The sequence below is a fragment of the Thermobia domestica genome, chromosome 10, assembly GCF_964235325.1.
Source record: "Thermobia domestica chromosome 10, izTheDome1.hap1.1, whole genome shotgun sequence".
NCBI classification, from domain to species: Eukaryota; Metazoa; Arthropoda; class Insecta; order Zygentoma; family Lepismatidae; genus Thermobia; species Thermobia domestica.
Genome location: NC_137463.1, coordinates 170306867 through 170322213, shown reverse-complemented (window position 1 = coordinate 170322213; position 15347 = coordinate 170306867). Strand labels below are relative to the sequence as shown.

At 36.1% G+C, this 15347-nt stretch overlaps 1 protein-coding gene across 1 annotated transcript in view; it reads right to left on the bottom strand.

The window, feature by feature from the left end:
• The window catches only part of LOC145662839 (MOXD1 homolog 1-like), a 99158-nt gene extending 94440 nt beyond the window's left edge, over positions 1–4718 (bottom strand). The window contains exon 1 of the mRNA XM_081728755.1: positions 4283–4718. Coding sequence (XP_081584881.1) covers positions 4283–4717 — 435 coding nt within the window. The 5' untranslated portion in view covers position 4718. The remainder of the gene's footprint in view (positions 1–4282) is intronic.
• Positions 4719–15347: the final 10629 nt, after the last annotated feature.

The following is a 15347-nucleotide window of genomic DNA, read 5'->3' as shown; positions in this document are numbered from 1 at the left end:
AACGGGTGGGAAATTATTGAGGGAAATGTAGCGGTGAAAATTTACAAAAAAATCCCTAAACGAAATTCAAATTTTTTTTTTCTAGCACCACAGCTCCTATATGGGTTCAAGTCACCAAAAAACATCTTTGGTATGTTGACAAGGTACAGTGAAATCCTGAAGTCGCTGGCTTCCATTCAAATAGGGAAAGAAAAAATTCTGTCATACACATGAAATTTTGACACTTTTTACGCCTCAGAAGCAAAAATCAAATATGCCGGGGTACAGCTTCTCTAATTATCCTATTGAAACTTTTTATGGTGCGTTCTGTAGGGCAAAGAGGAAGCTTTCAGGTAGTGGTACGTTTGTTTCAATGTAGCCAGTAAGAGGATAATAATAGAGGGGGAAAAAGAAATTTTCCGAATTTTTCACCTAATAGCGGGAATTAATTGTTTTGGCTGGAAACGCTGCCATCAGATAGACGAAAACTATCTGAAAATAAACCGTAGTGCTCCAAGAATATATCCTACTAGTATCATGGCGATATAGAACAAAGTAAGCATAAAATTTAAAAAAAAAAATCTCATTCTACCTCAGAAATTCACCATTTTCTTACCATTTCCAGAACATGGTTTATTATAAACCTCAACTGTACTTCCCCTAATTATTCTAGTAAAACTTTTTATGGTGCGCTGTGTAGGCTAAGGATGAGGCTGTTAGACACTGGTACATTTGTTCGAATGTAGCCAACAAGAAGGAAATAATAGGAATAAAAACGAGAATTTTTTCCAAAATTTGCCCCTAAAATCTGGAATTAAAATTTTTCGTAGCTCGCAACACTACTATCAGACACACACAAACTATCTTAAAATAAGCTTTGGTATCCCTCTAATATATCCTACAAATATTGTGACGATATCTAATAAAGTAAGCATGTCAATAAAAATATCTCATTCTACCTTTAAAAAATCACAGTTATCTTTCCAATTAGAGAACAAGGTCCACTGTAAACCTCAACTGTACTTCCCCTAATTATCCTATTGAAACTTTCTATAGTGGGTTATGTAGAGCAAAGATGAGACTTCCAGATACTGGTACGTTTGTTCCGATATAGCCAACAAGAGGGAAATAATAGAAACAAAACATATAATTTTTCCAAAATTTCCCCCTAAAATCTGAAATTAAAATATTCAGTAGCTGGCAACACTGCTACCAAACAGACGCAAACTATCTTAAATTAAACATTGGTACTCCACTAATATATCCTACAAGTATTATGGCGATATTTAAGGAACAAAGCTTCTAATTACCAAAAATATATTACGGTAAACAGAAAAGTAAGGGAAAATTAGAAAAATCAAGGGCTAGAACCTAAATACGAATTTTACGTGAGCCCTCTAATTACCCCATTGTAACGATCTGTACTTTCGTTTGTTAGGTGAGAACAAATGTTCGATTGGCGTAAGTTGACTTGCACTCGGACGTAGAGGTACGGATTTATAAACAAAAATTCCTAATTTTTTGCCCAAATATAGGAGAATTTTAATTTCCCTAATTGGCAACACTGCGCGCAGGCCCGCCCATTTGATGTCAACAGTTAGGTACCCATCCGAGATATCTACCTGGCAAGTCTTAAGGATGTCTTTCTACAACGAAGGAAGCTACAGGGGGGAAAAAGTAAAGGAAATTCGAAATTAGAAAATTCTCGAATTTTTTACTGGGGTGAAATTTGAGAAGGAAATTCGACACCAGAAGAAAAAGAAATTAATATGTTAAACTATAGTCCAACCACATTTTGCAAGAATAATATCCCGATATCTCAGTGTCCACACTGGAGCGGATTAAACAAGTGACACACCTATGTGTCCCACTTTGGCCATTTGGGCCACCGAGTATACATTTGATTACATTTTTTTGACTACTAACTCGTGTTGTTGTTGTAGTTATAGTCTCGACTAACAATAATATCGTTGTAAACAATAACTTTATAAGGAAAATTTTCTCTCCTTTTTACATCTTAGTTCCAACACTGTTGGTGAGAAATGTAGGGTGTTTCAAAATAAATTTTGTTGTTTTAAGTCTTCGTAGTACTTATTACATTTTACGTACAATTATAAGCAATGCATCAAGTAAAAGAGCACCTCAAACAGTTTTTGCTACAAGTGTTCAATGTGAGATTCATTCGTCACACGGCACACTCTGGTCGATAGGCGAGAAAGGCCCATAAACTTTTCGCCACATGGCACAAAATACATACAATTTAGGGGAGTTTCGTCTCAATTGTACCATCTCCTGAGGATTTGCTGACGGTCAGATGCAAACATTATGAGTGTTCACATTAGCTCTTAGGTGAAATGTCGATTTATCGCTGAAGACGACACGATCCAGAAAATCTTCATTGTTATGCAGGAATATTTCACTTGCAAAATTGGCACGTAAACCGTAGTCTGTAGGCTTTAGACCTGTAGCAACTGCAAACAATAAAGACGTAGTTGCAAGCGTCTCCTTAATATTCTTCACACAGACGGTTGCACTGTACAGGTTCAGTCTTTATTAAAACACAAAACGCTTTCTGCTCTCTAGTCTCCATCTTTGCTACTTGCTCTTTCTAACTGCAGACAGAAGAAACAATGCATGTACATGCGTGCGTACAAAATTGTTTGAGTTGCTCTTTCATTTGATATAATATTTATAATTGTAAGTTAATTGTAATAGATACTACGAAGTTTCAAAACCCTAATATTAATTTTGAAACACCCTGCATTACTTCAAATTGAGTCATCCTATATTCAGGTCCTAGTCAATTTGTCGCCTCGTGCAATGGCATAATTTGCCGCCTCCCCCTTTCTCCAGAAAGAACAAATCTTAGAAGTCGTGATTTTAAGTATGTTACTCCAGCATGAACAACAAAGGTGAGGGTAAGTGCAGTCGCACTCAGAAAGGCTTAAATATTTACTAAAAATGCAATTCCGTTGTGTCTGTTTTTTTCTTTAAATGTTAATCTATTATGATAGTGAAAGATAAAGCAAACACACCTGCAGAGAAAGATGGTAATCCTTTTTATAGAATTCACTATCGAGCTTCAATCTCAATGTATCAGTTTGCAATTCCAGTGCAACTAGCTCTTTTATCTTTATTTCTTGATTTTTCTTCTACATCTTCTAACATTTAAAAAAAAATGTTTCTATCTTCAATGATAAGGAACTTGCTTCTGACAAAAACAAGACTACTTTCATATCAAAACTGTGATAACTTAATAAATGGAACAGATATTCACTACTATTCGAGAATTGAATTCTTGCATTTGACAACAATCAAGCAATTTGTGCTCGGATTTATTCGACCATTTGCTTTAGGATTGTCCATGTGGCCTTAAACTAATGCAACCTAAACATAATTTATGAATGTAGTATTCTAATAGGTCAGCTTAGTAAATGTAACTGCCATCATCATGAAGTCTGTTTTAAACAAGAAATATTTAATTTAAATAATATACTTATGACAGATTTTGCCGGACCATCCAATCTTGCCGTTCCACGCAAATGCACGTGTTGCATATATACAGTGGCGTATTTAGGGGAGCTTCCGGGCTTAAGCCCTCCCCCCGAAATCTTACTTACTATAGTAAAGTATATGAAATATCTTGCAGAATTTTCACATTTTCAAAGTTAGCAAAGCCCCTCCCGAAACAAACTCGTAAATACGCCACGGCATATATGGTAGAGCCGGCTCTGCATATCATATATATCTAGTCGACACATTATTTATGTATGACATTTAGAAGATACTATTAGGCAAATTAGTATTAGTTTTTACCTTTAGACAAGTTATTGGAATTTTATACTGCTCGTGACATTATTTTCGTACTTATTAAAGGCCTGCATTCGCGAAAAAACAAAATTTCATTTCTACTTTTATTTCTTAGTTGATATTGATGAAAACTGCTGAAGCCCCAATTGTTAATAGGTATGGTATTCATGTAAATTGTAAAATATTTGTAGCGTATCACTATCTAGCGGTTAATTTATGTTGCATTTTACGGTGATTACACCTACATAAAAATATTTCATACTTAAATAGACGTAAGATGCATTACAAATGACTGTTTGAAAAAAAACGAAATTTAGAAAAAAAACGAGAGCCAATGTTTTTTTTTTCTAAAAAAAACGTACATTTCTGAAAAAATACGAACCGTTTTTTTTCTATTTACAACACTACTTGTCAGTGACTTTACCGCACTTCTACAAAGAAATTAACTATGTTAATGGTAACACTATTTTGTAGACTTCGACGAAATACTTACAGAGAAATGAACTTGTCCCGTGGAGTCATCGTCGACCCAAGTGACAACCATATCTGCTCCTTTCATTGATCCTGTAGGCGAGAAACCAATTCCAACATAGCCTAGTGTTTGTGCCTCAACCTGGAATCGTACATGTTCCTCATAGGGAGTCCAAAACAGATGCATTTTTGCCTCCCCATCGAGAACCACACTGTGCATCCAGGATACAGGTTCAAGTCCTCCAGAATATGCCGATGTGAATGTGGACGCACGGACAAGGATAGCACACGCGATTACAAAGAACGCACATGGTGATGAACGCCTGTGAGCCGCATGATGACCGCGACCTTCCATTGCTAATATGCTACTGACTGGCTGCACTCTACTCAATGAGCAGAGCCTGTTTTCTTTTCCAGCGCGGGAGGGAAGAGGGAGCGCCCTCCATCTACGTCTCATAGGCTTTGGTTCAACCGGCAGGCAGCTGCTTCTTCAAGCTTCAAGACTCTTTGCTCGTGAGTGTTGCCAACCGAAAAGTTCCAGTAATTATAGAAATGATGAAATGACATTTTACGCTTCATCTTGAAGTGCTGGAGGGAAAGTTCATTTTTTTTTTCCTTTAGAACATTCGTATTACCGGTATTTTAAAATTGCTCACTACATTAATACCTCTTGAATTTTCTTCCAAGTAAATCTTACTGGCGTTGTCTCGTAACTCAGTTATCTTGGAGGCAACATAGTGCGGTGGGAAAGGGCATGTCCTGAGTGAAGTGATCTTGTGTGATGGTTTTGTGCACCCGCCAACTTCACTGGACTTAAGTCCCGGAGTGACTCGAAGCTCCCATAAATAGTAAGCCTTGTACTTTACAAGTCTTTCTTGTATACTACGGAAAGACTTCAAGCACGATCTTATTAAGTTACGACATACAGATACTCTTTGCTTCAGTACCTGTTTAAGGCCTATATAGCATTTTGCTGACCTCAGTTCAAATATCCCTCCCTCCCCCCCTTTGTTTTACTTCACTTTCAGGGAGAGAGCATTCGATGAATACCAGTTAAATGGGAAGGCGCGTTGCTGGACAGAAGGACTGACATAAAGAAGTTTTTGAGAGGTTTAGAATTTATGCTTCTTTTTCTTCTCCTTCTTCTCTTTCTTATTATTTATTATTGTAGTAGTAATAGCAGTAATAATAAGAATTGTAAAATGAATAAAGCATCAAGATGGAAGAAAAATTAAATTAAATATTTCAGTTTAACGTCTCACAAATATGCCCGTTAAGCTAAGGAAGACGATGATTAAGGAAAGTGAGTGATGATGAAAGAATTGGTGGAATATGAATGTGGGAGGACACAGAAGTACCCCCAAGAAAGCTCATATGCACGATATTATGCCCCACAAATTTTCTTGGCCATGGATCGAACCAGGGACTCCAAGCACCGGAGGTAAGACTTCCCCCCCCCACTGAGCCGCCGTGGCCTCCAAGAAAGAATAAAGTCACTTCAAAGTCTGTAAGGTGACGAAGGGGATCCTTGCTCCAATCTTCCACCATGTTGGCTTGCATAGGTGAATGTTATAATTTTTTTTTTGGTAAAGGTTTTGATCCATTAGGTTTTTTATTCCTTTAAGATTAAATCTCTCAATAAGACTGTAGTAGTTAATATTATCATATTAATTCATGGACACTCCCTTTGAAAAATACGAAGAAGAAAAACACATCCGGTTGGTGATCAGATCTCGCGGAATATGTGCAGAATATTCCTCCTTCCTTATGAATATGCGACAACAGTAGAACTAAGAATGCTCTTTTATGTAAGTATGTCTGACAATTATACAAATTTATTTATTTATTTATTTATTTATTTATTTATTTAACAATCACCAGATACAGCTCCGAGGCCATTTTACACTGGATATCCAACAACAACAATAACAATGGAAAGGATTTGGGAAGGTATCGGCCAGGGCCTGTTTTAGTAGGTATCATCCCGGCATTTGCCTGGTAGGACTGAGGGAAACCCTGGAAAACCTCAGTCAGGATGGTCGGCAGCGGGATTCGAACCCACGACCTCCCGAATGCGAAGCCAACGCTCTACCACTTGAGCTAACAGACAGACTAATTTACTTCAAAATACATATCCAAATGTATGCTGTGGTGGCTCAGTGGTAGAGCGTTCATCTCTAGTGCATGGGGTCCCTGGTTCGATCCCAGCTCGAGCCAAGTGAACTTTGTGGTGGACAAACATCATGTGCGTGGGTTTCCTCAGAATTCTCCCGTTTACTCCCAGTTTCTTCATTCCATTCATTTCTCATCATCACCGTCTCCTTTAGCCTAGCCGACGTAATCGTGGGGCGTAAAACTCAAAGATTTCATATATATTTTTTTTTTCATTTGGAAATGCCGACATACTTTGCATTTACATCATAGGTCATCATTTAAAAACTGTATCTTAGAAGTTATACAACTCAATAAACAATTAAAGTATAGTTGGTTGTGTTTGTCAAACATACATGCTTTTTCACTGACTACCATAAGTTTTGTACGAGATGACGTATAAAGTGTTACTTTGAAACAGTCCTTAGTTACCAATATTTTGAATTACTTTGTGAAAGATGGATAAAAATTGGTTAAGTAGTTTTCGAGAATAATGTACAAGGGTCGAACATCCTAACAAAGAAGGAGGGAAAATATAGAAATGTTGTGTACTTTTTTTAAGAAATAAAAAAAGAAATACGTCAGAAAACGGAGAAGGTATTATATTCTAAAAGATGTGAAAAATAATTCATTGTAAAAAGAAGAAGAGAACGAGAAATAATTATAATTTTATATTAAATAAAAGAATGCTTACTTCTTCAAGCAAAAACTCAATTCTACGTAAGGTATGTGTGCTTCGAATTTCAAACATTTTATGTTTGACGTAATGCTGGAGGCTTTTCTTTTCAGGCCTCTCCTATTTTCTTACACATTCTCATTCCAGCGCTTTCTATATTATTTTTGTTTGGATTTGTCAATATTGGCATATCTGTGTGACTTGAATTTTCTTTTAAACTCTTACATAAAGGCTCAGAGTTACAGTAGGGAATGGAAATTCTCAACTGGGAAGTGTCTTTGCCAGTGCTGAGAGAATATTTACCAGGATGGTCACTGGTGTACAACCAGAAAGGGCTCAAAGGGTTCGATACCCTTCCAAGTGTTAAAAACTAATAAGGGAAAATGGGCGGTTTTTGTTATTCCTTTCCGTAAATATTGGAGCAAAAATGTTGTTTATATTAATGTTCAGAAACGAAAAATAAAGAAAAAAGAAAGGGAAGAAAGAATGCATAAAAGAAAGAAAGAAGCGAAACGTAATCAAAAGAGATGTCTCCTTCAACAAGCTTATAGAATACATTTTATTTATTTAAACTTATCGAACACTTTTATTTTTATTTCTTTATTATCTCAACGTCTTATTTTAATAATACCATGTTTTCAACCGTAGAAAAATTAAACTGGTTTACATGTAGCCTTACATCGTTTCGTGTCAAATATTATCTTTACCACAATCAATATGTTATCACAGTAATTATACCTTATTGTGTCAAGGGGGGCGCGGTGGCTCAGTGGTAGAGCGTTCACCTCTGGTGCTTGGGGTCCCGGGATCGATCCCAGCCCCCGCCAAGTGAACTTTGTGGTGGACAAACACCGTGCTCGTGGGTTTTCTCGGGGTTCTCCCGTTTCCTCCCACTTTCTTCATTCCACCATTTCACTCATCTCTCATTATCACCGTCTCCTTTAGCCTAACCGGCATAACCGTGGGACGTAAAACTCAAAGATTTCATTTTTTATTGTGTCAAACGATATATATGGTTTAAAAAATAGAGCTTTCCCCTACAGATAGAGCCTATCTAGCTCATGTTTATTATTATTACACTTACTAGCAAGTAAAAGTTTGACAATGGACACCACACGGAGGAGTTCGAGGTGTTTAATTTGTGTACTTCTAACAAACCATCCTGTGGCAGCGCCTGTATACTCTACAACCAACATTGTTCTGATGGCATGTGGGTTGCTGCCGTATCAGGATGACATACATGAATAACCGACAGGATGACATACATACAAGAATACATTAATAACCGATTTTTAAGGATATCTTGGGATCAACAGGATGAATCCTTCAGCAACGAATTCGTTTCCTAACTTCGAATCCTCCACATTCTGGAATAAATTGATTGTGACCCATCAAGTAGTTCTTGAGCTTTTGTGTCTCCTGGGCGGATACATGGACAGAATAAATATACAATAGGCTCTCTCTTAACCGTCCGGCGGCTTAACCGCCCATCTTCCAAGAAATAAACTAAGTTCATTATCATCTGCTCTCTGTGCTCTACTACAATATATCATAGAACAAACCCAAATGTGATTTTCTTCGTTTAGTAGATTTATTTGCAAAATACACTACTGTACTTCATTCAATATTATAGGTTCAATCACGTTTTTTTTTTTTTTTTCAGTTTTGAGGTTTTCTTTAATCAATACACATACCCTATAAATGCGTGATAATCTAGTGTGCTTTATTGAATACATAGTTATTTCGTTCAACTGAATGTCACTGGAGCAGCTTGTGGTGATAACATTTGATTAGATAACTTAAATTTATTGAATTATAACATTCTATATATATTAACAATTATAGGAAAAATACAGGGAATTGAGAATTAGATTTCTGGGCTTTCGGCATCTAAGACCATTTAGCCCGTCACGTAGGAGGGATGACGTCGTCCCTCGGCGATTACACTATCCGATAAAATGGTAATAAGAGAGGATTGGGGAAGGAAGGAAACAGTCTGTAACCATTCTGTTAGGTATCTTCAAAGCATTTGCCTGGTGTGAATGAAGGAAATACAGGAAAACCTCACTCAAGATGACTGCAATGAAAAAGCTGTTACACTTTCTCTACCGAGTGTCTCCACTGGGAATCGAACTCGTGACTGCTCGCTCCAAAGGCGAGAGCGTTAGCGACTACGGCACGTTTAGCCATCATAGAGAAGATATAATTTAGGAGTTATGGAGGGTGATTTTAGTTTTAACCGACTTTTTCGTTATCCGACCAGGACTCGGTCCCGTATTGATCGCTTAATGGGATACCTGCCTACTGTGTATTTTATGAAGGAGGTTTTGGTAATTAAATATCATAATTTTTTTGAACTTATATTTGTTGGTTACTCAGCTAATTCCTTATAGATGTGGAAACTCTGAGTATAAGAGTATTGTGTGAAGGTTCTGCACGTAGGAAAGAGAAGTTGTGTGTGAGCAAAACGCGGGCGCTCTACACGAAAACAACGGGAGATGCAGCCAGCAAAGCAACAGGTAAATCCACTGGTCGGACGGTTTGGTCTCATTGGAATCGTAGTCAGTAACCTTTAGCCGTGGCGGGTGTGGCGGGGTAGCCGGCGGGTGTGTTCCTCAGGCGTTGGTTGGGTGTGTTGTTTCATCTACGAGGGGAAGGGGCAGAGGGAGAGAACCACACAGTCGGAGGTTTTTCTCTCATGAAATTGACCTTCAAATGTTTCGTTAGTTGGAGAGATAACTACTAGTTTATGAGTCCTTTCTTTTCCTCTTCATCTTTTTCAAGTGATTTTTGTTAATTTACAATTAACTCTCTTTTAGCTTGCTTGTCCGACTGCCTCTCTGCCTCTCCTTTTCCCCTCTTCAGGAAGGAACTTCGTGAAGTTTTCATTAAATCTGCGTAACTCGAAGATCTCTCAAAATCTTTGAAGAAAATAAGAATTTTTCTTGTTTTTATTTTTATTTTCATATCACGATCTCGATGTTTAGACATAAACAGCTATATAAGATCATAACAAATTACAAAGAAATGTAAGGAACTGTTTCTTAAGAATAGGATGTCAGCTTGTTGCCCACTTTACTATTATAGCAACACACATACAGGATACGAATCACATAGTCCTGCGAAAACGAACTAAGCACCACTTTCATACTTTTAAGAAAATTACGTATAAAGGTTGATGTCCAGCATTAATGTAGCTGTAATCAAAAGTGAAATTATGTTTCATTTTTTGGAAAGGTGTTGGTTTTCCTCTCTTTTCGATTGTGCAAAACGTTCTAACGCTTATCAGGAATCAATCGTCGCATTTACGTGGATTTTCAAAGTTTGGCGCTTAGTTCATTTTTGCATAACACGGGACATATATAGTGGGCATGGTAGCATAGAGACATAGTGAAGAAAGATCATCTCTGATATAAAGGAATCCAGTTCAATAGCAGCACTTGTGTTTGTAATGAACATTTTCCGTGGCTTTTCTCGGGGTTTTCCCATTTCTTCTCACCTATTCATTTTATAAATTCTTCCATTATCATTTGCTTACATTTATCACTTCTTCTTTAACCTATAGAACAATAACTGAAATGTTACAACATATTTTTATATACATGGGGCACGGGAAAAGGGAAATTGTAAACTTTAAACTTTGATAAAGGGAAACATTAGATTCACATGAATCATCAGGTTAAAAAAAATTTAAAAAACATATCCTAGAAGCTATACAACTCAGCAAATAATTAAAATGTTGCGTTTTGCACATTTTAGATTTATATACGTACTTGTTTTAACACCATGTCAGCACCGGACTATTCACGAGCAAAGTATTATTCTGAGATTCAGTTAGTTATTTTACTCCCCTTTACTCTGTTCATATATATTTTTCTTGACACATCATATTTATTGATTACTAACAACAGATAGAATATTTAGGATTTAGAAATTAGATCTTTGGGCTTTTGGCGCCAATTTAGCCCGTCACATATAAGATATAACGTCCCTCGGCAATCACGCTATCCGAGGAAAGGGAAGGAAGAAAGCGGACTGGGACCAGAGGTGGCATTTGTCAATGAAAACTTGACCCATGATCCACTGACCCACCATCCACCATGACTACTATGACCCACTGTGACCCACTCCGACCCACCACCCACCAAAATCCATCGTCTTGAAATTTGACCCATGATCCATGCCCTCCTCTCAACTGAATGCAGATACGTTCGTAATAAAACAAGGCTGTAATATTATCACTAATCGGGATTTGAATTTCCAAGGTCAATCGCTCAAACACCGCTCTGTTACAATACCAGTGGATCTGACCTTCATTATATAAATTGGTAAAGTGTTTGTTATGGACCATATTACGATTAATTTCAATTTAATTATTATATATAATTATTTCCTTATTGAATTACAGATACTTTTCAGTGGAAAATAAGATGAAATTTGAAAGGCTCAAATGCAGGTAAAGTAGGCCATTGTAAAGAAAAAAATAAAACAGTGTAAAATTCGACTGTGTCCCGAAATCTAAGTAGTAAGTTCTATTGCTACTATTACAATTACAAATATCAATATCCAAAGTAAGCTGATTTTTTCCACTTAGATATACTGATCTTAGGTAAGTAAATGAAAATAAATGAAAAAGGAAGAAAAATAGAGGCCTTGAAAGTAAATCGTAGACAAATTCACCAGTGTTCAGAAGATGCTGTCAGCAATGCACTGAGCAGAGTGGGTAGGTGGATCAGTGGGTCACAGTGGATCACGATGGGTGGTGGATCGCAGCAAGGATGTTATAAAATAGAGGATCTGCCCATACAAGAAAATCGTGAAGCCATACGTCAGTGTCGCCACACCTACTCTGTCCGCTCCGTGCCACTAAGATTCCAATGTTTCGAGCCAACAAACATGGCGGAACCGAAAGTAGCCAATCAGACGTTCCGGCTAAGACGATGCTCAGTTGTTTTTTGGCTTCACTGAGTTCATAGGATGAAGATATGTATGGCAGACCCTCTATTTAAATAACATCCTTGGATCGCAGTGAGTCATGTCCTGTTGACATATGACTCACCTACCTACTCCATGTCTGCCTGGTATCTGTATCTTAGGTACCATCCTTGGTGTGAATGAGCATTTCCTTGGTGTGAATGAGCAAAACACCATTCAGGATGTCTGGCCTGAAAAGCACTTTTTCGACCGAGTGTCCCCACCGGGGATCGAACCAGGAACCGATCGCCAGATAGAACTTTTAAACAAAGAAAAATCATTAGAACAGTTTCAAGGTCTATATAATTTAGGACTTGGCTGCAGAAACTTTAATTTTGTAATACTACTCTACATAAGAAAACTTTTCTGAAATGGATTTCCATTTTTAAACAAACAAATAAATATAAAAAATTGAAATGTCTTCCGTAACTCTGGAATATCGATTTTTTTTTTTTTTTTTTTTTTTTTTACTGAGTCCCAGAAATGTTAGTTCGAGCTGGAAAGACACAATCTCGTCAGTAAGTGCTTCTGGTCATGTATTAAATAAATGATTCAATATCTTATTATTCTCAAAATTTTAATCCAGTTCAATAGAAAGAACTTCTGGAACCATTTTGAAACGCATCCGCCCATGAAGCCACGAGAAAAAAATACCTTGAAATTGGCACATTTATATTCATTTATACTCCTTTGATATAATTTTTCTAGTTACCCGTAGACGCCGTGTTGCAGTCTCCATCGCCGTCTGCAGTGGAATTTGCCTGCGTAGCTTGAATGAGACCCTACAATTTAGTTAAAGCTCTAGATTGAAATGACACCTGATTACCAGGGTTTGAACTTAGATATCCTACAACGAAGTACAGTCCGAACGACATACAGCTTCTCTGACAACGACCTACTAACTAGCTTACATTATAGTGTACTTACGAAACGACTATAGCGCATAATGAACAGAATTTGGCTATCAAACAAAACACAAAAGTGAGACCGAAGATAAACGGAAATTTATAGTAACATTGTATGCTGTAAATATAGTCATCAACATACTTGTTTCTTCTTTATTGCTCAAAATGGATGATAGGGGCATGTAGATACAATGCATTTGATTAGATCTGAATTCATTCTTCTAACACTATGTGCTTGAAATATATACAGTATATAACGCTGAAAGGTCTGCTCGACGAAATACCAAAAAGCCTAATTTCTTAACACATTTTTTTGAATCTTGTTTTCTTCTGTCAAACTTCCTTCCACGTAGCGTGTTTGAGAAATACATCTCTCTCGGTTGTGTGAAAGACGTGACAGGAAATGAATGATCATTCAAGCAACAACAATTCCTAAACTTTATTCTCATTTTCTTCTTTCCTTCGAGGAATGCGTCATTTAATAGATAACATTAAAAGGTAAGTAGGCTGGGTGTATACATGTATAAAGTCAAAATACGTCTTTGTAAAAGTGTTTCTCCTAATCCTTTTTCCCAGGTGCTTTTGATTTAGTTTTGTTTCCATGTCATATTGCGTGTTCAACGTGAAGCCTAGAAAACCGGTTGCTTAAATGATAAACATTTCGTTGTCTCATCATTTTCCGCTACTTTTTTCCGAAACAAACTTCATGTCTTTTGTGAAATCATATGGCCAGAAGCAAATTTTTCGTTTGTAACGTAAATGAAATAATGGCTTTAGGGCAAAGAAGATTACAAAAAGAATAATATAACAAAGATGTGTCTGTGAATAGTAGATGCTTATTATCATGAAGATGTTGAAATTAGTAAATTTAATTACTTTTGAAATTGAAAGTAGTATTCGTTAATAATTATATGGAACAGAATGGACGTATTATTCAATTTCCAACCTCATTTATTTGTAAGGTTTCAGATTGTTTAGATTCAACAGAAACAAACGTTTAAGCTGTAATTAACAGCAAAGACTAATACAATGCCGTAACAAAACTCTTCGGGGCCCCGGTGCAAGAGGATATTTGGGAGGTCGTCACAAGCGAACAAATTTTTCAATATTTTAGTAAAAGCAGCAAACAATATTACACACACACACACACACACACACACACACACACACACACATATATATATATATATATATATATATATATATATATATATATATATATATATATATATATATATATATATACAGAAATACTTTTCTCCAAAGCAATGGTTCTCAACCTTATTCCTATCACGATCCCCATTTTATCACATCCTCTTGCTAGCAATCTTGTTTTTCTGGTTTGTAATAAGCTTGTGTGGGATTGTTAATATATTTATTGCGGAGATCTTACGATATCCATCTATTTCTATAATAGTAGAAACCATTTCTTGTATATAGTGGATACAGTAACTTCTCTAAGAATCAATGGATTAAAACCAAATTTGGTCAGTTCACTCATATTACAAATATTGAAGCCCATCCTCTTTCATTTAAATTGATTTTTAAACAACTCTGCACCTGTTGAAGATGTTTAGTAGGCCTAGACCTATTTTTGTTATTCTAAACAGTATGTATAAAAATAAAAATATGCCTATCCGAACAAAATTCAAAATAATTAATTTCCGGTATTAGATTGTAATTACATTTATCTCTTCCGCTTATCTTCGCGACTCCCATGAAACCCTCGCCAAAGTAATCTTAAATAATAGAATAACATAAGATAGAAAACTTCTATTTATATACTACAGCATTTCACAATTTGCGATAATTTTACAGCGCTTTTAAAAAGCACAGCATCGTGCAAAGTAAGTTAAATGTCTTCAATATTAGTCAAAATGAAACAAAAAATAAATAAATAAATAAATAAATAAAATAAAAAATAAATAAATAAAACGTAAGATATTATATTTACACGTTATTTACAGAGAATAACATCATGATTAAGAAATAAAAAGGAATATCAAGGATACTGCACAACTGCTGAAACAATTTCAAAATAAACTTATTGTAATGGATTCAAATATTCAAACATGCAAGGTACAAACTTACAACAATACAACAAAAATTTAAAGTAGTTTCAAAAAGCTTTTTCTCCTAGTTTTAGCATCAGCAAAATCTGAAACTACCTTGTCTATGTTTAGTCATGAAGTTTGTTTTCGTTCTACTTTTAATATAGCAACATTTGTTAACCTTTTTAGTAAGGTATTATTACTCAAGTAGTTGTTTATGAACTTTAATTTCGAGATCGAGCATTCAGCAGAAGCCACACTTACTGGATTTGTTTAAAAAAATTACACACAGGCCTGTATTTAGATAAGTGCTATTCGGTGCTCGAGCAC